Source organism: Callorhinus ursinus, unplaced genomic scaffold, assembly GCF_003265705.2.
Source record: "Callorhinus ursinus isolate GAN/ISIS: 27379988/994484 unplaced genomic scaffold, GSC_fseal_2.0 scaffold1, whole genome shotgun sequence".
NCBI classification, from domain to species: domain Eukaryota; kingdom Metazoa; phylum Chordata; class Mammalia; order Carnivora; family Otariidae; genus Callorhinus; species Callorhinus ursinus.
Window position 1 is genome coordinate 83,250,093 of NW_027397063.1, and position 25,736 is coordinate 83,275,828.

At 34.2% G+C, this 25,736-nt stretch overlaps 2 protein-coding genes across 2 annotated transcripts in view; one reads left to right on the forward strand and one right to left on the reverse strand.

Annotated features, from left to right (window-relative positions):
* ECT2 (epithelial cell transforming 2) overlaps nucleotides 1-25,736 on the reverse strand; it is a 54,044-nt gene that overhangs the window by 1,299 nt on the left and 27,009 nt on the right. The window contains 10 exon segments of the mRNA XM_073897135.1: nucleotides 373-519; nucleotides 1,901-2,008; nucleotides 12,208-12,362; nucleotides 13,889-14,027; nucleotides 16,986-17,105; nucleotides 17,483-17,561; nucleotides 20,086-20,167; nucleotides 21,947-22,043; nucleotides 22,685-22,795; nucleotides 24,602-24,670. Coding sequence (XP_073753236.1) covers nucleotides 373-519; nucleotides 1,901-2,008; nucleotides 12,208-12,362; nucleotides 13,889-14,027; nucleotides 16,986-17,105; nucleotides 17,483-17,561; nucleotides 20,086-20,167; nucleotides 21,947-22,043; nucleotides 22,685-22,795; nucleotides 24,602-24,670 — 1,107 coding nt within the window.
* On the forward strand, nucleotides 7,771-8,380 carry LOC112829263 (phosphatidylinositol N-acetylglucosaminyltransferase subunit P-like). Its single transcript, XM_025878747.2, has 2 exons — nucleotides 7,771-7,844; nucleotides 8,050-8,380. Exons 1-2 carry the CDS (start codon nucleotides 7,771-7,773, stop codon nucleotides 8,378-8,380), a joined length of 405 nt encoding a protein of 134 aa, XP_025734532.2.

Here is a 25,736-nt window from a genome sequence, read left to right on the forward strand (position 1 = left end):
TCAGAGGTTATATTCTACTCATCACAGAAATAGTTAAAAAAAAAAAAAAAAAGCCAAACAAAAAAACCTCGATCTCAGCTATATTATTGGAGCCAATCTCCATAAACAGAACCATCATTATTTACATGTTTCTTTTCTTAGATTTTTGAATGTATCTCAATCCCAATAAAATTTCACATCAAACTATACACTAAGTACGTCTCTAGTTCATTAAGTGAAGTTTTTCTCAGTTACCTTTACCCAGTAAAGAGGCTAAAAGTTTAGAGATTAAAAAAGAGAGTTAAGACTTCCATCTTCAAAAAGTTAACAAATTCCATACCAATTCCATAAATGTGAGTAAGTCATTTAGCCCATTAGATCAAAGTCACTTACTGCTAATGATGATGTGCTAGAAAGACGACTCATTACATGCTTGTCATTGCTGGAAGGACTTCTTCCCTCCACTGAGCTTTGGGATGTCATAAGCGCCCTTCGCAGAGCTCTTTTTGGAGTTTTTGAGAAAGAGAATGCTCTTGTAACCTAGAGTTAAAAAGAGTCACAATTAAGGGCGCCTGGGTGGCTCAGCTGGTTAAGCGACTGCCTTCGGCTCAGGTCATGATCCCGGAGTCCCGGGATCGAGTCCCACATCGGGCTCCCTGCTCAGTAAGGGAGTCTGCTTCTCCCTCTGACCCTCCCCCCTCTCATGTACTCTCTCTCTCTCTCATTCTCTCTCTCTCAAATAAATAAATACATCTTTTAAAAAAAAATAAAGTAGTGGTGCTCAAATTTAAAAAAAAAAAAAGAGTCACAATTAATTAAGCATACATAAATCTAATACAACTGATAAGAACATAAACAATGCCAAATATACATGAAGTTTTTCTACAAATAGTATATGTCAGAATTAGAATTTCTTTGGACAAAACAATGAGAAGATGAAGTAGTACATTGTAGATAGACTATTCCATCCTGCAATCATAAAGCACTATAGCCCGAAGGGAGAAAGAAAGCAGGAGGGAAAAACCTGGCCTGAGAGATTAGAAACCTGGGTTTATATTAGATTCTGCTAAAATTTAGTTGTGAAATCTTTAATCCGAGGCCACTTGAATCTCAATTTATTTATTAAAAAAGTGAAAGAGCTCATTTGAATCATTCAACATGTTTATCCAGTATACATCATACACATTAAATGCTGGAAGATACAAAGATGGTTAAAATAGAAGGCCTCCCCCTCAAAAGCAAAGAAAACAACAAAAAATTGTAGATGATGGTTGCAAATTTTGCTCAAACTATTAAAACTCTAGTTCTACTTTTAAGAAGCCCCATTATACAGGCAAGTGGGTGGCTTAGTCGGTTAAGATCTGAATCTTGATTTTGCCTCAGGTCTTAATCTCAGGGTCGTGAGTTCAAGCCCCACGTTGGGCTCCATGCTGGGCATGGAGCCCACTTTAAATGAATAAATAAATAGCCCCATTACCAACATTTTTACATAGTCCTCAACTCTGATAAAGTAAGAAGGGAAGTGATCTTCATCATTAGGAGACTGAAACATATTTATGGTCAGGAATAGATCCCAGGTCTCCCAATTCCATCAGTGCCCTTTGCTGAAAAATATCTGAGGCAATATTTAAGATGAATGTACATATATCTACATCTAAACCACCACCAGTACATTTCTAGTGAAGCATGGGGCATAGAAGCATCACTATAACAAGAATGGGAGGGATAACAAGTTGTTAATAATTACTGTGTGAAAGGATTTGCTGAACTAAAACTATTATCTCTATGGGCCATTTCCTAGAACCAAGAAAACAGCTGTGTTAAACTATCCTTATACTGGTGTTTATAGCAATGTTATTTTAATATACTCTGAAAAATACATTTTGGAGATATGTTAAATAACAAGCTCACTAAGACTCACCTTTTTTGAAGTCTTTTTTATTGCTCTAGATGCTCTACTCAATGTACTGTCCATATCTTTAGTATTTACTTCAAAGGATTCTGGATCAGCACTGTAAATAAGATTCTCCTGTTGAAAAAATAATACTTTTTTATAATTTTAAAATAAATAAGGGTGCCTGGGTGGTTCAGTTGGTTAAGCGACTGCCTTTGGCTTAGGTCATGATCCCAGGGTCCTGGGATCGAATCCCACATCGGGCTCCCAGCTCAGCGGGGAGCTTGCTTCTCCCTCTCCCCTCTCATGCTGTTTTTCTCTCTCTCAAAAAATAAATAAAATCTTTTTTAAAAATAAATAAATAGGTAAAACAAAATAAAAATATACAACTGTTTCTAAAATCAAAGCTCTAAGTACATGGGAGTATATACAAATAAAGCTACTCAGGTTTTTTATATGCTTGACATAATTTCAACTCTGAAATATACTAATTTAAGGACAGTAAAAAAATCAGCATTCACTAAATGAAAAATTCATTGCAAGGACTATGGACACCAAAGCAACTGAAAAAAGAACTCAATATAAAATCTTTTTAACAACCCTAAAACCAACAAGTTAGAACCCTAGTGGACACAATGCTTACGTATAAAGTCTGCTATAAAACCAAAACCAAGAAACAATTTCCTTGAGATAATCTCAAATTAAACTTAGACTTTTTCCTTTTTTCTTTCTTCCTCAACCAACATCTAAATGGATTCTAAATTGGAGGTTCTGAACCTATGATCAAGAGCTCCTAGGAGTGGCAATGGATAGAAATAGGAGGTATGCAACCTCCCTGAAATCATGTGCAAAACTCTGTGTGTGCATAAATGCAAAGGACAGTTTTCTGAGGAGTAAGCTCATAGTTTGTTACATTCTAAAAGGAGTCAAAGATTTCAGATAGGCCAAGAACCACCGATCAAAATTAACCTTAAATGAGACAACTAATCTCCAAGTAATCCAAAATATCACTTACTCAAATTACATTTGGGCTTTTTGAGGAAAAAAGCACGTGAGACAAAATGTCTTTGCATACTCCTATAACCAATTTGCACTTTAAATTTATAGATCTAGGTCATGAATCAGTAAGTTTCCCCACTAGTCTAGCACTATTAAGACTATCCTCCACCACTGTCATTCTGTGGCTAGAGAGAATTTTATACAACCTTGTGAATACTGGTTTTTCTGAAAATGTTCTCACATGCAAAATGTAGAAAATATCTGTATACTTAACCCACAGGAGTCATGAAACAAGATAATGCACAGTAGTCCTTTGAAATAAAATGTTAAACCCCCTTGCAAACAAATAGTCTTAAATATTATATTCTACAATTATAACTGCTTGCTTTGGCTCTCTGCCATTGACATCCACATAGACAGGCTTGGTTTTGCCAAAGCTTCTTAAAACAAGCAAGTCCGCCCTGCCTGCTCCAGACCCTCTCTTTCCACTTCGTCCACCTGCTGAAAGACTCAGTCACTTACCGAATCTTAATCAGGTAACAGTACTTGTAATCATCAGTAACTTTTTAAAATGTTTTAATTTTTTTCCTGAGTCAAAAAAACAAAAAAAACAAAAACACACACACACACTTCCATTATAGAAAATTTGAAAGAAAAATTAACCACAAGTGTCCTGGCCATTTGCTATTTACATTTAAACATATTTCTTACATATATTTTTATATGCATAAATGTTTTATTTTAATAAAATTAGAGTGGTTCTATTCAGTTTTATATCTTATATTTTTCAATTAGCTCTGTATTATGGCTTTTTTCCATTATCATTAGATACTCAAAGTAATTACTATTAATGAACAGATGATAAAAGTCTCCTCTGATTATATGAGAATTAATTTTATTATTTCATTATTTTTTAACACAAAGAGCCTCTACTTTCTTCTCATTAAGAAACAAATATAACATCAAAAAATAAAATATTTAGGAATAAACTTAAAGAGATGAAAGACATACACTGTAAACTACAAAATGTTGTTGCTGAAAGGAATTAAAAAATACTTGAATAATTGGAAGATTTAATATTAACATGTCAATAGTACCCAAAGCAATCTACAGATTCAATGAAATCCCTATCAAAATCCGAGTGACTTTTTTTGCAAAGAAAAAACAAATTCATTCCAAAATTCATATGGAATCACAAGTGACTCCAAATAGCCAAGACAATCCTGGAAAAAATGTACAAAGTTGGAAGTCTCAAACTTCTTGGTTTAAAAACCTACTATTAAGGGGCGCCTGGGTGGCTCAGTTGGTTGAGCATCTGACTCTTGATTTCAGCTCAGGTCATGATCTTGGGGTCATAGGACTGAGCCCCACGTCGGGCTCCTCCCTCAGTGGGGAGTCTGCTGGAGTCTCCCTCTCCCTATCCCTCTGCCCCTCTTCCCACCCTCTCACACACTCTCTCTCTAAAATAAATGTGTCTTTTAAAAAAAAGAAAAAACACCTACTACTATAATCAAAATGGTACTGTACTGGCATAAGATACAGAATAGAAATGGAATGAAACAGAATAGAGAGCCTAGAAATAAACCCTCAGTAATATGGTCAAATGATTTGACAAGGGCATCAAGACTATTCAGTAGGAAAAGGAGGACAGTCTTTTCAACAAATGGTGCTAAGAAAACTAGATATCCACAGGCAAAAGAATAAAGTTGGATCCTTACCTTACAGCACACACAAAAATTAACTCAAAATGGATCAAAGATCTAAATATAAGAGCTAAAAACTATAAAACTCTTTAAGACAAAGAAAACATAGGTCAAAAGCCTCAAGACACTAGATTTAACAGTGCTATCTTAGATATAACACCAGAGACAGAGGCAACAAAAGAAAAACAGAAAAATTAGATTTCATAAAAATTGGTAAAAGTTGTGCAAAAGACACTATCAGTAAAATAGGTAGCAATCCACAGAATGGGAGAAAATATAAATCATTTATCTGATATATCTGAGAAGGGATTAATATCCAGAATATATAGAGAATGCCTAAAACTCAACATCAAACAAAACAAAACAAAACAAAAAAACCAGATTCAACATTCACCACCTACACCTACATTTTCTTAAAGGTTTTTGAAATGGTTTCACTTTTAACTCGCAAATCTACCTATAAACTTATATGGATATAAGGTTAGGATATACATCTAATTTTTCCTATGTATTTAACCAACTATCATAGCACCATATGTTAACAATCTTATTAAATTGTTAAAGTACTATATTTATCATACAATAAAGTCTTATTTCAAGAACATTTATTCTTTTCGTTGTGCAGTAGTGTTCTGATCGTTGTAACTTTAAAAATACAATGTAATATCTCATAAAAGAAGTACTGTTCTTTACTTTTTTATTGTTGCTTTTTGTTTAAAAATTATCTTTGGAATCATTCTGTCAAAATCCAAAATTTCCTGTAGGATTTTATAAGAACTACAATGAATTGACATCTTTATGCTAGTCCGCATTCTCATTTAGGAACATCACAGATTTCTTTGTAAAGTATTATATAGTTTTCTTAAAATAGAAAACTTTCATTTATTTCTTACAAGGCTATTCCTAGATTTATACTAAAATTTCCTAAATTTATACCAAGTTTTATTGGAAAGAGGGGTCTTCCTTTCCTATACTTTCTAGTTAGTTACTGCCAGCATAGAGAAAAACTACTGAGGGGCACCTGGATGGTGCAGTCGGTTACGTCTCCAACTCTTGGTTTTGGCTCAGGTTGTGATCTCAGGGTCATGAAATCGAGCCCCGTGTTGGGCTCCATGCTCAGCAGGGAATCTGCTTAGGACTCTCTCTCCTTTGCTCATGCCCTCCCCCCCACCACCACACTCTCTCATGCGCTCTCTAAAATAAATAAGTCTTTAAAAAAAAAGAAAAACTATTAATATGTATGTATTTTTTATTTGGCTGAACTAAGCTGTTACAAGTTCTAATACTTTTCAATTGGTTTTTGTTAGACAATCATTGGAAATAACTGAGTAGTTAACATCTCTTAACAATCTATGAGAAACCAAGTAGTCAGGACCGTGATTCAAGCTCTGCCTATCCCTGAGTCTCCCTTATCCCCATTCACATACACCTGGCAAGGTTCTGCATTAACATCTCCTACATCTTATAATAGAGGGATCACATTTCCTACATTGCTATACATATGACACCATAAACCAAGCACAGGTGTAACTTTAGTTTTATGAATTTGATTTTGTTCTCATTTCATTTACAATTTTAGTTTCATTTGATTTCATTTCAAATTTGCTTTCATTCAATCAACAAATACATATATTAAAAACCTATTTGATAGAACTTTTTTATGTTCCTAGATACAGAAGCAAATTCAGAAAAAGGATGTTTTGACACAAATATCTTTTCCTTCATGATGTTTTGTTTTCAAAGTACAAAGTAATTCATCAATGCTCACTCTAAAATGATCAACCCAAGACATTTTTAAAAAATGAAACACTGAAGGGGTGCCTGGTTGGTGCAGTCAGTTAAGCATCGGACTCTTGGTTTCGGCTCAGGTTGTGATCTCATGGTTGTGAGATCGAGCCCCACATTGGGCTCTGCCCTCAGCGTGGAGTCTGCTTGAGATTGTCTCTCCCTCTCCCTCTGCCCCTCCTGCTCATGCACACACTCTCTCTCTCTCTCAAATAAATAAATAAATCTTAAAATTAAACACTGGGTGCCTGGGTGGCTCAGTTGGTTAAGCGACTGCCTTCGGCTCAGGTCATGATCCTGGAATCCCAGGATCGAGTCCCGCATCGGGCTCCCTGCTCAGCAGGGAGTCTGCTTCTCCCTCTGACCTTCCTCCCTCTCATGCTCTCTCTCTACCATTCTCTCTCTCTCTCAATAAATAAATATCTTAAAAAAAAAAAACAAGAAAAAAATTAAACACTGAAAGATCCAATAGAATTAGGTGGGACACAATTAGAAGCTGTAAGAGAATTAACAAAAGTGACTGGTTATAAAACTGACATACATATCAAAGATTAACCTACATACAAAACAATTAGAAAACAACTTAGCTAAAATATCTCATTTATAAATGGAATTATAGAGAGAAAATTACCTAGGAATACATCTAACCAGAAATCCATGTGTCTGCACTCATTTTTCTGGAAAGATAGATGAAAGTATCAAAAGTTGCACTGCTATAAAAAAGACTAGTGGGACAGGTGCATATAATTTACTGGAGTATACTTTTCTCTATTTGATTTTTTCTTATGTGCAAATATTATTTTTCTATTTCAATTAGAGAGTAAAACTCATAATATGAATATAAAATTAAATCCCTAAGCAGTTGCTAATAAAAGAGATACTTTTCTATTGCTATCTTAACTGTTATTAAGCATATAACAACCTATGAGCTGAAAAGAGAGCAGATGGCTTCCTGTTTTTTCAAGGAACAAATAAATTACTTCTAATTTGGTTACGGTCTTTTACATGAGGTCTTTTACATTTCTAGAAGCTCTGGGTGCAGAATGAATGAAAAAGTAAGCAACTAGGTGGTTCTAGTGGCTGAAAAGACAATATAGCTGTTTGCTAAGATGTAAAGATGAAGTACTTCCTTTAGTTCTCTCTACACAGAGGAAGGTAAATAGGGCAAATCACAGACAAAAATGTAAAGCAGGAGAAACTTCTCTTCATTATTCCAAGGTTTTTTCTACTAGTCTTCTTGTCTTATTAACAGCTCCCATTCTCTCTTCCAAATACTGAAAAACCTTACTCTGGGGTACTGGCGTGACCTGGTCTTTTCCCAAGGTTTTCCTCTCTCGCCCCCCCTGAGGCTTCCTAGACAGGCAGTTCCGCAGGGGACTGGACACTGAGACTGTCTAAAGCCGCAGGGAAATGGTGGGATATTCACCATCACCATTGCCAGAAAGAGTGATTTACGGCTTTGTTCTTTTCTTAAGCTCTCAATTACTGTCTCTCTCTTTTTTTTTAAAAGATTTTATTTATTTTATTTGAGAAAGAGAATGAGAGAGAGAGAACACATGAGAGAGGGGAGGGTCAGAGGGAGAAGCAGACCCCCTGCTGAGCAGGGAGCCCAATGCGGGACTCGATCCCGAGACTCCAGGATCATGACCTGAGCCGAAGGCAGTCGCTCAACCAACTGAGCCACCCAGGCGCCCTCATACTATCTCTTCTGTGGGCTTTTATTCCTGAATCTTGGCTAAACTCCTTAGGCTTAACCTATTGGCCTCAAAAATACCGGGCATTTGCACTGCCTGTCTACCTCCTCATTACTATAGTAATCGGTTATGTACTCTTATTTGGGATAAACCTGATGAGTACCTCTCCACTCAACTCCATGTATACAATCACAGAAAACTATGCTAAAAATCTACAGCAGAAGAAATACCAAGAAGATGCCAGCTCAACCTTAAGAGATATTCCTATTAGTGAAGTAAACCAAATGTTCTTTTTTGCGGCCAAAGAACTTTATGGCAAAAACTAAATTGTATGAAGACTAACACCAAGCATTTAAAGTTTTTGATGAAATAATTTTGACCATAATTATTTTTACTATCTTTTATAATACTCAATACTGAAATGTAAAAAAAAGGTGAACTTAGATTAAGTTCCATTAATATTATAAATGTTCTCAAACATTAGTTATTAATAGAATAAAATACTGCATTACCATATACCACTTTTTAAAAAATAAGTACCAGTAAAAGCAAGTCCCTCCACAAAAAAACCTTACTCTATTCCTCTAAATTTCCAAAATAAAATAAAAATAAAATTTATAGGGCGCCTGGGTGGCTCAGTTGGTTAAGCGACTGCCTTCGGCTCAGGTCATGACCCTGGAGTCCCGGGATCGAGTCCCACATCAGGCTCCTGCTCAGTAGGGAGTCTGCTTCTCCCTCTGACCCTCCTCCCTCTCATGCTCTCTGTCTCTCATTCTCTCTCTCGCAAACAAATAAGATCTTAAAAAAAAAATTAAAAAAATAAAATAAGAAATAAAATTTATACCAGAACTAAAACTCATTTTTAGTAACATACTAATATAATTCTAAAAACATTTCATGATTTAGTCAACATATCTCAAGGATTAAAGACTAGAAAGGGAAGGAGTTCTTCAATAAGCCCCAAATCCACATGTACCTAAGACTAGTTCTAAAGACAGAGCTGCAGAGTTTAAGATTAGAAAGTAGTAATCGATTTCTCCCACTGAGAGATACAATATTAATTTCAGGAGAAACTGAATCTCAGCTACAGATTTATTCATGGGTGTTAATTCAAAAGAAATCTTCCAGCATTTCTGACATCTTAAGCTAATGAGCCTACTACCCACATGTGAGTTATCAGACCCTTTTTTCCCTAAGCTCTCCTCTCCCACTAGTCCTCAAATGCACATGCTAAAGTAAAAATAACTAGTATCATGGTGCCCCTCACCTTAGCTTATGCCTCAGTGATTTCCTCAAGCTCTATAATCATATTTATAGCTCAGAGCTTCGGCTTTGGCCAAATTAAAGGAGTACACCAATAACAGATATTTATATTAACAACTTATTATGGATGACTAATAACCAGCAGAATTAAGTACAAATCATATTAACTCCATTATAAATATCTTCAGCTCAGAAGCACTAACTCTTTTCATATATGTTCTACTTTCAGTCTATTCTTCATGTAGTTAGTTCCTAAACTTGTAACTAGAATCTCTAAGAATGAATATTGCTACTTTAAGGTAGCCAGTAGTGATTAGACTAAGATGTAAAAACTTGATTTTTAAAAGAAATATGAAGAATTAGTAGTAAAAGACCTGAACTCTAGCACTGGGCATTTAATTATCAAGTTACTTCCTCTAAACTATTCAAAGTAGGGGGAGTGAAAGAATAACATTGCTTAAATCCACTTGTTCATAGATTATACTTTTGATATTTGAGATTAGAAATCTGCAATGGCATCAGAAAGTTACTATCTGACCTTAGACAATATATGAACTTTAAGAGTATGGACCATACATTTAAAGGTTACATACTGGAAGAGACCAAAAATATAAACCTAAGTATTCTGAGAGATAAAGCTCTCAACAGATTAAAACTCTAATCTTTAAATTCGAAATTAAAATATGGGACACCATATCCATGGGGAGAAAAGATATACAAAAGGGTTTAACCAAGAATGAGAATACCTGGATTCTAATGTAAGCTTTATGTTCTTGACCTTAATTTCACATGTAAAATAATGAGATTAGATTAGGTTTTATTTCAGCTTAAAAATTCTTAAGTCATTTATAAATGGGCAAGAAGAATGAAACAGTATAGAATAAAACAGTTGTAAGCTCTAGTTGTTTAGGGAACCCAAAATGTGTAATAGAAGGACAAAAACTACTGATTGAAAGAATCAAGAAATTTTTATGTTACATTGTGTGTGTGTGTGTGTGTGTGTGTATTTAGAAATACTCTTCTTGTTATCAAGGCAAATGTTATCAAATGGTAAGACATCAACTCAGGGCTTTTTAAAATTTACTATGTGTAGTATTTTATATATTTTTTAAAGATTTTATTTATTCATTTGCGAGAGACAGAGAGAGAAAGAGAGAGAGCACGAAGGGGGGAGGATCAGAGGGAGAAGCAGACTCCCCGCTGAGCTGGGAGCCCAATGCGGGACTCGATCCAGGGACTCCAGGATCATGACCTGAGCCGAAGGCAGTCACTTAACCAACTGAGCCACCCAGGTGCCCTATGTGTAGTATTTTAAATGTGGGAAAGAGCTCAACTGAAGTCAGTGAGAATATCTCAATTTACAAAATATTTCTTAGTAACAAAATTTCACAACTTCAAAGAATTTTGTGGTTTAAGTATAAATCAGGACATAGTTAAATGTTTGCTGCCATCTTGTGGCTAACATATGAAATTTTTCCATTAGCTGTTTATATTTTAGTTCTAGAATGATTAGCCATCCTGTGGCTAGTAATTCAATAGACTACATTTTAAGGAAAATTTTCCATTAACAGCACTTCAGTATTATGGTTATAAATTTGGAAAGGTCTTCATAAGCCATGTAGTCTGACATAATAAATGTAGGAGTAATTTCTACAACAGGCAGTCACTATACTACAAGGATCCATTTTATATATGCATACTTAGACCTGTGGAAAACAAATTCCTCCTAACAATGAACACTTTTGTAAGCTTTATAACAAAAGCTGTCTTCATCATTTTTCTAGCCAGCACTGTTGTATGCACTAGCCTTCTGCGAACCTTTCTGTGGAACAATCCTTTATTTATAACAACATATTGTTGGCCCATAGAAATTAAGAAAACAAAAACATCATGCTGGATGAAGTGTTCTATAAATGACAATTAGAACAAATTAGTCAATCTCAGGATTTTATTCTTTGGTTTTCCCTGTCATGTCATTTACTGAAAAAGAAATTTAAATCTCCTGCTTTTTAAATAAAGGGGGAAGGTCTGTTAATTGTTCTCAACATTTAGGTAGGAGGTTTTAATCAAATATTACCTACTCTATAAACCATTATAATTATACCTTAATAGCCTTCAAAGTCAGACTTAACTACGATAAACATTTTAGTCCAACAGGAATGTCCAAGGCAATCTTCATTATAGTACTACTGTGCTGAAAACGGTCGTTTATCAATGCATTCTCCTCTATGTCATTTGTATAAAGATGAAAGGGTCTATATCTGTCTATTACATGTCTCTCCCATTTATAATGAAGAAATCAAATTATTTCTTAAGGGATCTAGATTTCATCCAAGATCTACTACAGGCTATCTGATTTCTGTGAGTCATTTAACTTTAGTAATTTGATTTTCTCATGTATCTGCACTTTAAGCTGTATAAGATAATTATATATTCATAATGGTATTTGATTTTCAGAGGTTGGGCTCAGAAAACTGGACTGGCAACAGGCCTGACAGAACAACTTGCTACAACTCACCTATTGCTTTCAACAAGATAAAAGAACAATAGAAACAAGATTCCCTCTATTTTACAAATAGCCAGGTCAAAGAGCACCAATAAAAATCACAGAGTACTAGAACAAGTCCCAAAAGCCTCACTCAGTCAGAAAGGCACAGGAGCTATTAGGCTTTGAGGACCTATCTGTAAGCTAGGGACTCAAAATGTCTCGTGTGTCTATACTTTTAAAAAATCTTTCCCAAACCAATTTTTTAAACCAGTTTTCCTCAATTCACATAAAACAAACTCTCCTACATTCATAATTACCAAGTCATTAGAAATGTACAGGGTTAGTCTGAATGCATTGCAATGAAGTTAAAACTTTCATTATAATAGTTGTTTAAGAACTTACAGCGTCTGCTTTACAAATGGTATTGGCTACATGTCGACATAGCATCTTTAGCCAGTTTTCTTTTGGAAGTTCCTCTGATGTGATCTGGAAACTGAGCAGCACATTTGCCCGCTCTGTTGGTGGCCTCACAAGCAAGGCAAAAGCATTATGGCAATCTAGGGTTCCAGAATAAGTATAAACATTAAGTGTTACTCCTTGGAAAATGATAGATTTACTCAAGTTTGGTTTCCTCAGAGCAACAAAATTCCAATAAAATTATCTCTTCTCCATCCTTCCCATCCCTCTATTTTTAACTGGACAAAGAACATCACATGTTACATTGAAGCACTGGAAAGAATTCTAATAGTAAGTACCATGTGAGAAACCAACAATGATAATTTACTGACATTAAGTAGTATTTTCTATGAAATCTACTATTTTCTGAGACAATTTTTTTGAATTAGATTATATCATTTCTTAGAATTCCAGAATTTAAGTTTTAAATTAAAATGTGATAAGATTAATTTCATAACTTAAATCAAGTGCAAAGAAATAAAATATCCAAATATCAAAATGTTACAAAATGTTTTTGGACCAAAATGCTAAAACAGAACCTATTTTAAACAATAATTATAATCTATAATTCCGATCCAAAAATATGGAGATGATTTAAATAAATGCACTACTGTAACCCTTAATAAATCCAGAATCTGACAACCAAATAAAGATAGCAATAAAAGCTGCTGTTCAAGTTTTCTTTGTTTCTCATTAACTCAAAGTCTTCCATCATCAGATGATGGGATCAGTAATGGAACCAGCTTACACCGTAAAAACATTATGTATAACATCTAAAATATGGCCATGCACACACATGCCAATTAACCGATGATACTGGTTTTGGTAGGTATAAACTTTTGGTAATTGCAGGCCTTCAGAGAACCCTCCCTAACACTATCAAGGTTGAGTAAACTCTCCTTAATACACATTTGTCCCATGTTAATTCTACCATAGTTACTTTAGGTACATTTATTCATGTACTTCTTTCCTGGTCATATCCTAAACATATTCCTAGCAAAGCAGCCATTGCCAACAGGGAAGGAATAAGATGCAGAGCACAGGTAACAGACTGATTTCTTCTGGATTCTGAAGGAATAAAAGTAAGTTTTGTAAGGATAAGAGGCCAAGTTACTGCACTATCTTCACGTATAACCATTTAAAAGCTCTTTGTCCCTTAAGGGATGAAGATATCCCACAAGTTGAGATAGTATTTTCATTTGAGAAAAATAAGATATCAAGTAGGTTCCTAGAGAAGAGTTGGGATAGAAGTATAAGAAAAATTACTTTACCAAACTAACCAACTGTATTTAAAGATAATTTACCAGTTTAGGGGTACCTGGGTGGCTCAGTTGGTTAAGCATCCAACTCTTGATTTCAGCTAAGGTCATGATCTCAGAGTTGTGAGATCAAGCCCCGTGTCAGGCTCCATGCTCAGTGGGGAGTCTGCCTGAGATTGTCTCTCTCCCTCTCCCTCTGCCCCTCCCCCTGCTCACGTGTGCACGTGCGCTCTCTCTAATAAATCTTTAAAAATAAATAAAAATAAAAACGTAACTTACCAGTTTAAAAAAAAAACAAAAGGGAGAGAATCAAACTTACAATGAATGTTAACTATTTTCATTTAGCCAAGTTTATCCAGTGAGCATACCTTCTGTTTCTCTTATGTCCAGTACCTTCTTTATCTGAGAAAGAGGCATTAGATGAATATGCTTAAGAGAAGCTGGGGGTCGGGTATGGCCAGGAGGACTCCTAAAAGTGCCAATAACCTTGTGTCGTTTTCTTGCTATCTGATTACAGAAAAATATGAATGAAAACAATTAAAGACCAAATACTTAAAAATGATATTAATCACATAAATCTACAGATGATTCTTTTTGACTATTAGTCATTCCAGAATTACTATGTGATAAGAAGCAGAGTTACCATGTGACAAATTCATACATGAATGTAATTGTGTAGCAGAAATGCTGATGTATATATGAAAAGAGCCTAAAAGTCAGGAAAACAGACAAAGGGACAAGATCTACTGAAAAGGTCCCAAAGGTGTGAAAAAACTCAGAAGCACTTTGAGAAGGAATAGCATTGAAGGACAGAGGAATCTTCAACAAAAAACTTTGATTTTAGGAAGGGGAATAGTTGCTCTGGGATCACAGTCTTGAGTTCAAAAGATAATTGATTTCAGTTTAAGAGCAGAATTCACAATGATCTCAGATCCTGTACAAGGCATTGAGAACAAAAGAGTAAATAACACAGAAATGGTTCTGGCTCTCGTGATATTTACATACCATTCAGAAAGAGGCAGGGTAAAGAACTAACTAACTAAACAATACATTATGCAAATGACACAAATTATAAACTCAAGCTACAGTGTTAAGATGGAACCTTACTTAAACCCCGAACTCCTGTAAGAGGAAAAGATAGGTAAAGTAACTCTGGGGAAGACAGGAGCAAAATCAGAAAGGACCTTGTGATTCATAATGTACTGAATTCTGTGAATTTTATAAGGTTTCTAAATTTATTATTTTCATTTCCATGAAAGCCTAGTGTACTATTTTGCCTTTTTAAAAGAATGTCTTTTTTGAGGTCATAATAATCAAATGAAAGATATTAACACAAAATGACTTAGGATAAGTTACTTAATGTGTTGAGATTGGTCATCATCATGAATGACACAGTATGGCTAAAAATGCACTACCCTGTGTTGGCTAATCAGAAAAGATCAAAAGGCAATCAATATCATATTCACACTGAAGCAGAAATATGATACAGATCTGTTACATATCAAATATTAAAAGTTAATTTACATTAATATAGTTAAAATAAGCAATAAAGAGTTTCTTTAAATAATTTCCACCATAAATATGAATATTCTTTTAAATCAATTTGGATAAGCAAATAATTTTAAAGTTCATTTTTAAAAAGGAAAAACAATAACAAGTACCAACACTGATGACACAAATGCTAGCACATCAAGGTAAAAACTCAAAACACAGATAAAATATAAAAGGGAATATATGTCTGTAAATCCTCAGTTTAGCTTCAGTAAAACATCAACTGTCAAATTTAAGAGAAGTCAATATAGATTTTATCCACTTTAAATGTTTCTAACTTTTACCATATTCTTCACTCCAAATTTGCTAAGGATTTTTTTTTTAATAAGCTAAAGAATAAAAGTTTAGGATTATAAATCTTGAAGTCCAAATTGAATGTTGGCGATAGAGCTGTTTCAGTTAATATGATTCTAAGATAGGGAGCTAAGATAAACTAGAACAAAAAGTCAGTGGATTTAAGAAAGTAAAGGAAATGCGGAATCGGAGTATCACATAATGGGACTCAGAAGCTACAGGAAATAACCAATGACAGGAATTAAAGAGGCAGGTAAGTCAATGAGGCAGTTATAGAAAACTTCATGGAATTTGAAGATGTATGATCAAAAATTTAAAGTAAGCCACAACTCTCTCAAGAGTATGAGGATAAAACCCAGAATAGATTAGCAAAGAGGTACAGACAATGGAGCCAGTTGACCTGGGCACTTCAAGAGGAAAAACCTAAAAAAGGCTTTTAAGAGAAGCAAACAGAAGTACTGAGCAACTATGTACAGTAAAACCCCACTGGAAATTGACTTCACCTGGCCCCTGTTCTCCAAAGCAAAGCAGGCTGATATTCTCCTTATGGGGGTGACAAGTAGTTCAAAATTATCTGCCTCATGATTTTTTATGACTTTTTCAGTTCAGGGTACCTTCAATTATGGGTAGTATTTTCATTGTCTTTTGTGACATTACTGACCAATAAAAAGACGATTTTTTATTAACCTCACTAAACAAAATTCTGCATTTAACACAAATCAAGTTTTGGTGAGATTTTATTACACCTGTAACTGCACATGGTTGGTTCTCTAAAATTCCCTTGTATTTTACACTTTAAATAATAATGTATATAAGAGGGCAGCACTTTAAGAGAAGTAGAAAAGGATACAAGAGGTATAGACTTTAAAGCAAAAGGAAACCCATCAAATCACTTCAATGAAAGCAAAAGCAAGTTACCTAATAACAGAAATGTCAGGAGTCTTCTAATATTTGTTTTATCAAAATACACAGGTTTTTTTTTTCTGAGATAAAGGAAAATACACATTTTTATATCTCCCATTAGACTGTTTCATTGTTTAAAAATACACTATTAGAGTTGGAAAAGCACACAAAGATGATTCAATTTGCCCACAGAATATGGGGGAAATGCTTTAATAGATGAGAATTTTAAATTATAATCATTGTACCCCATCTGATATACTAACCACTCACTCACCCTAAAACCTGCTGTTTTAAAAGCAAAAATCGGGGGATCATGATTCATGGTAGTAAATAATCAAGTTATCCTACTCTTCAACAAAATACTGGCTCCCTCTTTGCTTGAAAAATCTACTTAAATTTCAAATTATTTTGTGGATCTTGAACAAACATACATAGAAACAGAAAGTTCCTAAAATTCTTGACCTAAGCATTTATTAACATGAAAATAAACTAAATTTTCATTTTGACTTGGATTTTAAGTCATGAAAATTTATCATACTTCTTAGTATTAAGCCTTCTCTTAAAAGCATTCTATTAATAGTATTAAACCAACAAGAAGTCTCAAAAGTGATTAAGTTTACTTTAACTTGTATATTCTACTTCAGTCAAGGCTTGGCTTTAAATATTCAGGCAAGTCACACAAATCAGTAGTGTTATATACATTAAGTACAAATTTACCTCCAGGCAGTCATTGAAGAGAAAGAGAGTTACTTGCTCTCCTCTGTCACAGGGGTGTTCACCTAGAGAAATTGTTTCAACTCGTTGGACTAAGCTTCGGTGAGAAGACAAAAGATTAGCCTGTATAGATTGAAAATATTAGTAAAAGAGATCACTCGGTAGTAATCTTTTTAAATTTATCATTTAAAAGAAAATGGTGCCGGGGTGCCTGGGTGGCCCAATTGTTTAAGTATCTGGTTTTGGCTTGATTTTGGCTCAGGTCATTATATCAGGAATCGAGCCCTATGTTGGGCTCTGTGCTCAGTGGGGAGTCTGTCTGAGATTCTTTCTCTCCCTCTCCCTCTCCCCACCCTCCAGAATAAATAAATCTTTAAAAATAAAAAAAGAAAAGAAAGAAGAAAAAGAAGATGGTGCCAAGATTCTGTTTATATTAGAACTATAGAATCTAAATAATAAGAAAGAAAATAAATTGACAATCATCAAAAATGAATACTTACTGGGCATCCATCTACTTCATAAACAACATCAAAAATTTGCTTTTGGGCTTCTGTTTTTCTCTTATCTTCATTAATATGGCTGAAAAATTAATGTTTACTTTTAAAACTTCAACTTTTAAAATATGAAAACTGCATACAAAGATATCTCGTGTCACAAAAAATGATCTTCCATGTGTTTATCTTAATTTTGACAACTGAATCAGTTAAAATACTTCCTAAAAGTAGCCTATTATATGGGGCGCCTGGGTGGCTCAGTCGTTAAGCGTCTGCCTTCGGCTCAGGTCATGATCCCGGAGTCCTGGGATCGAGCCCCGCATCGGGCTCCCTTGCTCCGCGAGGAGCCTGCTTCTCCCTCTCCCACTCCCCCTGCTTGTGTTCCCTCTCTCGCTGTGTCTCTGTCAAATAAATAAAATCTTTAAAAAAAAAAAAAAAGTAGCCTATTATATTAAAAAAAATTCCATAGAATCCTTCAGAAAATTGTTTTACTATCTTCTTTCTGTATTATTTTTTTTTTTTACTATACTCACTATATACTTCCTAAAATACAGTAAACCTATACAAACTTCACATTAACAATTCTAAATGTTAAGGTTTTATGTAGGTCATTCCCAAGTCATATCCTAATCATTTTATTGAAACAAAAACTAAGACTAATGCTTCCATACAAGATGAAGTAAGAAGGATAGGATACACCTTCTTCCTGAAACAACTAAAAAACTGTCAAGATATAAAGAAACAGGGTTGGGGGGTGCCTAGAGGCCTGATGGCTCCCCCATCAAAATAATACTGGTAAAGTACTCTACACACCAAACAAGTAAATTGGGCAAGTAATAACCTTTCAGCTTTCTCTTTTGTGAAGATTAAGTTAACGCTGTCTACTTCAGTTTGTTGAAAGGATCAAGGTAAATTATGTGCAGTGTACGTTAAACCATTAAGTGTTGAAAAAAACTATTATCCTGGCCCTAAAATAACAAAGCAAAAGCATGAAGGCTGGCTGATCGACATATAAAATATACATAAACAAAAACAGAAGCTGTTATTTGCTAATTTGAACATTATTCTGCTGCTGGACCCGCTCTCTAGAGCTAAGTATTTTAAGAAACTCTGTTTCATATAGAAGCACCTCAGGAAATCTCAGAAATCATTTAACTAGATCTATTAAACATGTTGATGACATAATGTCCAAAGAGTTAAAGTGCCCTCACCCTCCATGAGGCAAAACAATAGCAAGTTTTCATTTCTGATTATAATAATCAAGAAAGATCATTTCTGGGGTGCCTGGGTGTCTCAGTCGGTTAAGCATCTGCCTTTGGCTCAGGTCATGATCCTGGGATGGAGCCCCACATCAGGCTCCCTGCTCGGTGGGGAGCCTGCTTCTTCCTCTCCCTTTGTTGTTTCCCCTGCTTGTGCTCTCACTCGGTCTATCTCAAATAAATAAATAAAATCTTAAAAAAAAATTAAAATGTAAAAAATAAAAATAAAAGAAAGATCATTTAAGTTTATTTACTTATTTATTTTTAAATAATCTCTATACCCAACGTGGGGCTTGAACTCACGACCCCTAAAAAGATGTGGTGTACACACACACACACACACACACACACACACACACACACACACACACACTGAAATATTACTCAGCCATCAAAAAAATGAAATCTTGCCATTTGCAATGACGTGGATGGAATTAGAGGGTATTATGCTAAGTGAAATAAGTCAATCACAGAAAGACATTTATCATATGATTTCACTCATATGTGGAATTTAAGAAACAAAATAGAGCACAGGGGAGGGAAGGGAGAGAAAAAATAAAATGAGATGAAAATAGAGAGGGAAGCAAACCATAAGAGACTCTTAATCATAGGAAACAAACTAAGGGTTGCTGGAGGGGAGGGAGGTGGAGGGTAACTGGGCATTAAGGAGGGCACATGCTGTAATGAGCACTGGGTGTTATATAAGACTGATGAATCACTGAACTCTACCTCTGAAACTAATACACTATATGTTAATTAATTGAATTTAAATTAAAAAAAGATCATTTCTGATTAGAGCTACATCTCCAAGTTAGACCTACAGTAAGTAGCCTAAGTTTAACAATCAATCACCCAAGTCAATTCCACAGAGTTTATACTTTAATACATTTCCAACCAACCCTATCAATTTATACTCCATTAAATTCAAGGTAAGAAACAAAAAATCAAAAGTAAAAGTGAAAGAAGTATTATAAATCTTTTCTTTTTATTTCACCACAGTCAACTGAGTTACATTTGGGTAGTTTAAATGAAGACAAGAACACACTATGCCTGGAGGTATATGACGAACATGTCCAGAAGTATTTATAACATCACCAAATTTCTAAATCAATGTTACTTTCTATGCATAATAGTTTAATACCTTAAGAAATAAATGTTTTTGATTTATCAATGTATTCTTACAATACTTCTCTCATCATTTTAATGTGTAACTACACTATTAGAAAAATAATTTAGATAACACTTTATAAAAATTTGCCATTGATATTTTTTCTTCATTTATGATTCCTAATTGTTCTACAATTCCATTTTAATCTAGGAAACAATAAGAAATTGAAATAATGCACTTACGTCATTACTTCCTTTAATGATCCAATAGCTTTCTCTAGAGTGCTTTTGTCAGGATTTTCTTCGGCTGTATGCTTCTTAAGATCTGTTATGATAAAATGGTTTTTTTCCATGATTAGAAAAACAGTAGTAAAAAAAAAAATAGTTTTTAATCTGACTTCAAAATACTGTCCATCTTGGAGCACCTGGGGAGGTGGCTCAGTTGGTTAAGTGTCTGACTTCGGTTCTGGTCATGATCTCAGGGTCCTGGAATAACACCCCATGTTGGGAAGCTCAGCAGCAACCTGTCTGCTTATCCCTCTCCCTCTGCCTCTCCCAATGCTCTCTCTCTCTCTCTCAAATAAATCTTTTTAAAAAATAAAATAAAATGCTGTCCATTTTGATATAGGCTGCTTAATTTTTTAAAGATATTATCTAAGCTTTACTTCAAAAAAAGTTTTTCCATGTTCTCTTAGGAGCTCTCTTCTTACACATTTGTTAGGGTTTCCACAATTTTATTGACTAAATTCTCAGGATATGTACAGATTTTCTTACACTGCTATCTCAATTCCCTTTTAATAAAGCCTGGGGACACTTAGGTTCCTCAAGCTCTCTCCAAAGTGCTGAATGAAAACACACAATCCTCAATTAGCTGAGAAGTCATTATATGTTGTATTTCATGTTGGGACCCATGGCTCTATAACAGAGAGCATACGGTAACCCTGAAACCTGCAAATGGCAGGTTTTGTTTAACTTAGAGGTTCATGACATGCTGACACTTTGACTCCTATAGAGGTTAAGCTCCCTATGCCATGTTCCATCTGATGGTTCCCTAGTACCATGTCTACCCGATCTCATAAGAGAAAAGCTTAGAAACTATTTGATGGATTTCTAAATATACTTAATAAAAAATAATGAAGTAAATAATCCCAAAAAATGCTTTATAAAGTTAAATCACACTGCTTTGTTCGTGTAGTCTCCTTATAATCTAAAAAAACAGGACAGCTTTTAAAGATGGGGGAAATCATCTTATAAACTAGCTATTCTAACCTACATTAGATGATCTTAAAAACAACAAAAAAGATCAATTTTTTAAATTACTACAACTCATACATTACCCAAAATATTTTAAAGAGAAAAATAGATTAAACAGTCACAAAATTAGCCTCTTTATCTGCTGCTATCCATAATAATGTGCTTAAGGTTTGGGAAACAAAATGCTTTATTACAGACTTATTCCTGTTTGTAATTTAGTTTTCATACTTAATTTTAAAAAATATAAAAACTGACCCTGTCCTAAAAATATTCACTAGTCAGCTAAATGTAAAGGCATATACATATGCTTTTCTTTTGATAGAGGCAAAATTTATTCATAAAAATTAAATGTAAAAAAATAAAATTAACTCTCTTTAAGCTCCAGAATAAATGGATTCAGGCTTCAAGGGTGTTCTGCACAATCTAAGAAAGAAAGCATTAGATCAAGTATACAGATTTTATAAAGATTCAGAAAAGGACTAAATAACTTGAGACATGAATCGTCTCTCATCTTGTGATTTTTGTGGGTTAATTTTATTTACATGGATATAAATTGATTTTGAATTAATGACACACCATGAAATAAACGTAAGGCTTTTGGTAGAGAAACAAAACTAAAAAAATAGTCAATGTAATTGATATGGTAACAAATAAAGCATTTTAGGAGACTTAATTATTGTAGTATCTGTGATTTTAAGATTATCCATAAAGGTATTTTCTATGTAAGACATAAACTTTAATGCTGAAATCTAAGAAAACTATGAAAATGAAAAGAATTTCAAAATTTTTAGAGCAAAACAATTCTATAAAAAACCATCCAAAGTAGTCTGAAAACAGATCAGACAAGTACCATTTAAAAGTAACGCAACACTGGGTAACCTCTGTACTGGTCGAATGAGAAGTTCAACAAGGCTCTGCCGTCCACATTCTGGTTTAGCTTGGTTTATCTGAAAAGAATTAACAATAAAAAAGGTTTTCTGCAAAGATTAAACGCCTTACATTTATTATACCTTATCACTAGTGCCCTGAAAAGAACTAATAGAAGAGATGGGGTGGCAGTTGTTCTCTGGAAGATTACTGTGGTTAAATAATCTTCCAGGACCTGAACTGACCTCCTGGCCACTCAAGGATTAGCATCTTAAACACAAAGTGAGTTTCTCTGCACACTCGTATAAATTCCATCTTAAGTTTCTCTTGAGTCTACACCATTCACAAGAAAAAACAGTTTTTGAGGTATTAACTATGCTGATACCACTGAGTAAACAAAATAAAGCACTGGTAAAGAAAAAAAAAATCCCTAAAGGGAAAACCAAATCACACTGACAAATGTTTGAGAACTAAAACATGTATAACTTTAAAAAATATGAGTACCTACAGACAACATTTTCATTCACTCAGCTCCCTCATGGCCTCTGCTATCTAAATCTTCTGAAGCCTAATATCACTGCCACTCTCAGGTCTGGCTAAAGTTAACAGGTTAAACATTAAGGTGTTCTTACAATGGATAGATTTTTACTAAAAGCATAATTTAAATGAACTCCTTCAGAAATTATCCTCAGATTTTTTATTTGAAAGAAACGCATGTTACCTTCAGAAAAGCATGAAATCTTGGTTTCTGTTTTTCACATTTAATAATTGTTTCCTTGCTCATTTCAAAGAAGTTTACAAAGGGAGGGTAGGTTTTTACCAAATCTTTTGACTAGGAAGAAGAAGAAAAAACACATTAATTTGTTATACATGTTACCCTTAGATAATGAAATTTAAAGCCAAATAATAAATAGTCAAAATCTGATATACTGGATGCAAAAGAGAAATTTAAAACAAGTTTCTTAAGTTAAACACAGAAATTTTATGAATTTCTCATTAATGAGTTAATTGCTAACCAAAATGCATCAACTGGTACATATAGCCTAAAACTTGAAAAGCAAAGACTCAGAATCGAAAGTATACTAATGCTTATTGTATTGACATAAACATGACAAAGTTTAGGGCGCCTGGGTGGCTCAGCTGGTTAAGCGACTGCCTTCGGCTCAGGTCATGATCCTGGAGTCCCAGGATTGAGTCCCGCATCGGGCTCCCTGCTCAGCGGGGAATCTGCTTCTCCCTCAGACCCTCTTCCCTCTCGTGCTCTCTATCTCTCATTCTCTCTCTCTCAAATAAATAAATAAAATCTTTAAAAAAAAAATGACAAAGTTTAAAAACTTCTGTAAGTTCAGAATACAGTAATTAGTACCCAAGAACATGCTATTATTTATTGACGAATCCAAACCACCATTTAAAAGATCAATTATATTACCCAAAATCTCAACAACAAAAAAAGGGAAAACGTCTTGGCTAACTGAGGAGACTAACAGGTATCAAAAAGATATGTGACACAATAGCCAAAATATGGAAAGAGTCCAGATGTCCATTGAGGGATGAATGTATAAAGAACATGTGGTACACATACATACAATGAAATATTACTCAGCTATCAAAAAGAATGAAATCTTGCCATTTGCAATGACGTGGACGGAACCACAATATGGTATTATGCTAAGTGGAAGAGTCAATCAGGGAATGATACCACATGATTTCACTCACATGTGGAATTTAAGAAACAAAACAGATCAACATAGGGGAAGGGAGCAAAAAATAAAATGAGATGAAAACAGAGAGGGAGGCAAACCATAAGAGACTCTTAACTCCAGGAAACAAACTGAGGGTTGCTGGAGGGGAGTGGGTGGGAGGATAGGGTAACTGGGTGGTGGGCATTAAGGACACTTGAAGTAATGAGCACTGGATGTTGTACGCAACTGACGAATCACTAAATTCTACCTCTGAAACTAAAAAAAAAAGATGTGACCAAAAATAAGAAGAGAAAAAGATATGTGACAATAATCTGCATATTTGGAATTCTCAACCAACCAGAAAAAAAACATGTAAGACTATATGGTAAGGATGGAAGTTAGGAGAAGGTTTCAGAAAAGTATGTGCCAGAACTCAAGGAATTGAAACCTATAAATGATATTCAAAGAGACTGAAAGACACTTATAAACCCTATTCACAGCACCTCTTTCAAAATGAATTTACTTTATTTGATAAAATTAAGTTATGTGGTTCCTACCCTAGTTTAAAAAAAAAAAAAGGCAGTTCATTAGAAGCTTTTATGCAGAGGAAACACAATGACAGCAAAAAAATGGCATCAACTATAAAGAAAAAAAAACCTCAATTACAGAAAATTTTTTAAAAAAATCAATCTGTGACAGGCAAATAACTTGACATATATAAAATGATTACAGCAGAGTATGACAGTGTTCCTAACAATGACCTTGGGGTTTCAAGAAAGTATTAACTTATATATAGCAAATATGTTTCAGAAGAACACTTCCAATATATTTTACAAACACAACTGTATCAAAGTTTTGAAAGCTCTCACATTTAAACAAGTAACTGTCATTCCCTGCGAGTACTTAATGAGATGATGCTTTAACCTGAAATCCTAAAGAAGAAATAAAATACTTACATATTTAAGAAATATGTCACCAATGCTTTTGCTCTCATCCCAATTAACAATAAGGTCTTCAAGATCATCCTAAAAGAGCACAGATTGAAACATTTAAGCTTGAACTTGACAGTCCCTTAAACATCTTTCAATATTTTTGAAATATTTGAAAGAAGCACCTTACAAAGAATCTTAATTTGATGTGCAAAACAATTAATATAACACATTCTTTCTCCTTAACAAGGAATCAACTTTTTGACTAGAAGGAAAATATCCTTTGAAAAATAATTAAGAAAATATAAAGAGTGTCAAGTCAGTAAGACTAAGCCTAACTTTCCAAACTGATATGACAGCTCAACATCTTTTCCTATTAACTATAAAGCTGATTGCGATTATTAATTACAGAAAACTACTTTCAATCTTGCTGCTAAAGCATCTTACTTAACATCAGCCATTTGAAACTGTAATCTCTAACAGGTCAGCAAATTTTACTTAAAGGGCCAGATGGTAAATATTTTAAACCTTGCAGACCATATGGTTTCTGTTACAAGTACAAGTCCTTATACTGTGGAAGCTGCCAGACAATTCATAAGCAACTGAATGTGGCTGTGTTTCAATAAAACTTTACCAAAACAAGCAAAACTACGAAAGTCCGAAACTGACTGGATTTGGTCCATCAACCGTAGTTTGCTAATTCCTGATCTATAAAACTTTTCTATCATCATCCTAAAATAAGAAATATTTATAAAAAATTAAGACATGTAAAAGCATTATAAAATAAAACACAAATCAGATGATAAAATGAGATGCCAAGAAATTACACATTCCCTAAATGAAATTCTAAAAGTGACTTGAAAGTAGAAATTAATCAATAAGCTCTTATAACCAAAAGTTCTCCAAGTGTCAGCGACAGGCCCCCCAGGACATCTTTTTAATGAGATTCATGAGATTAAAACTATTTTCATTACAATACTAAAGCTCTATTTGGTTTTCCACTCTAATTCTCTCAAATCATACAACAGAGTTTCCCACAGGCTACATGATGTGTGATACTGCAAAAGACTGAATTCAGAAGCAGATATGAGAAAGTCTTCTCTTAAACCAGACAGAAAAAATGTAAAACAGTGTCACTCTTCTCACTATTTCTGCTTTGGAA

Coding starts and splice junctions, on each gene's coding strand:
- LOC112829263 (XM_025878747.2), top strand. CDS start 7,771: ATGGTGGGATATTCACCATCACCATTGCCAGAAAGAGTGATTTACGGC. Junction 7,845..8,049: donor CTTTTCTTAAGCTCTCAATT/ACTGTCTCTCTC, acceptor GAGCCACCCAGG/CGCCCTCATACTATCTCTTC.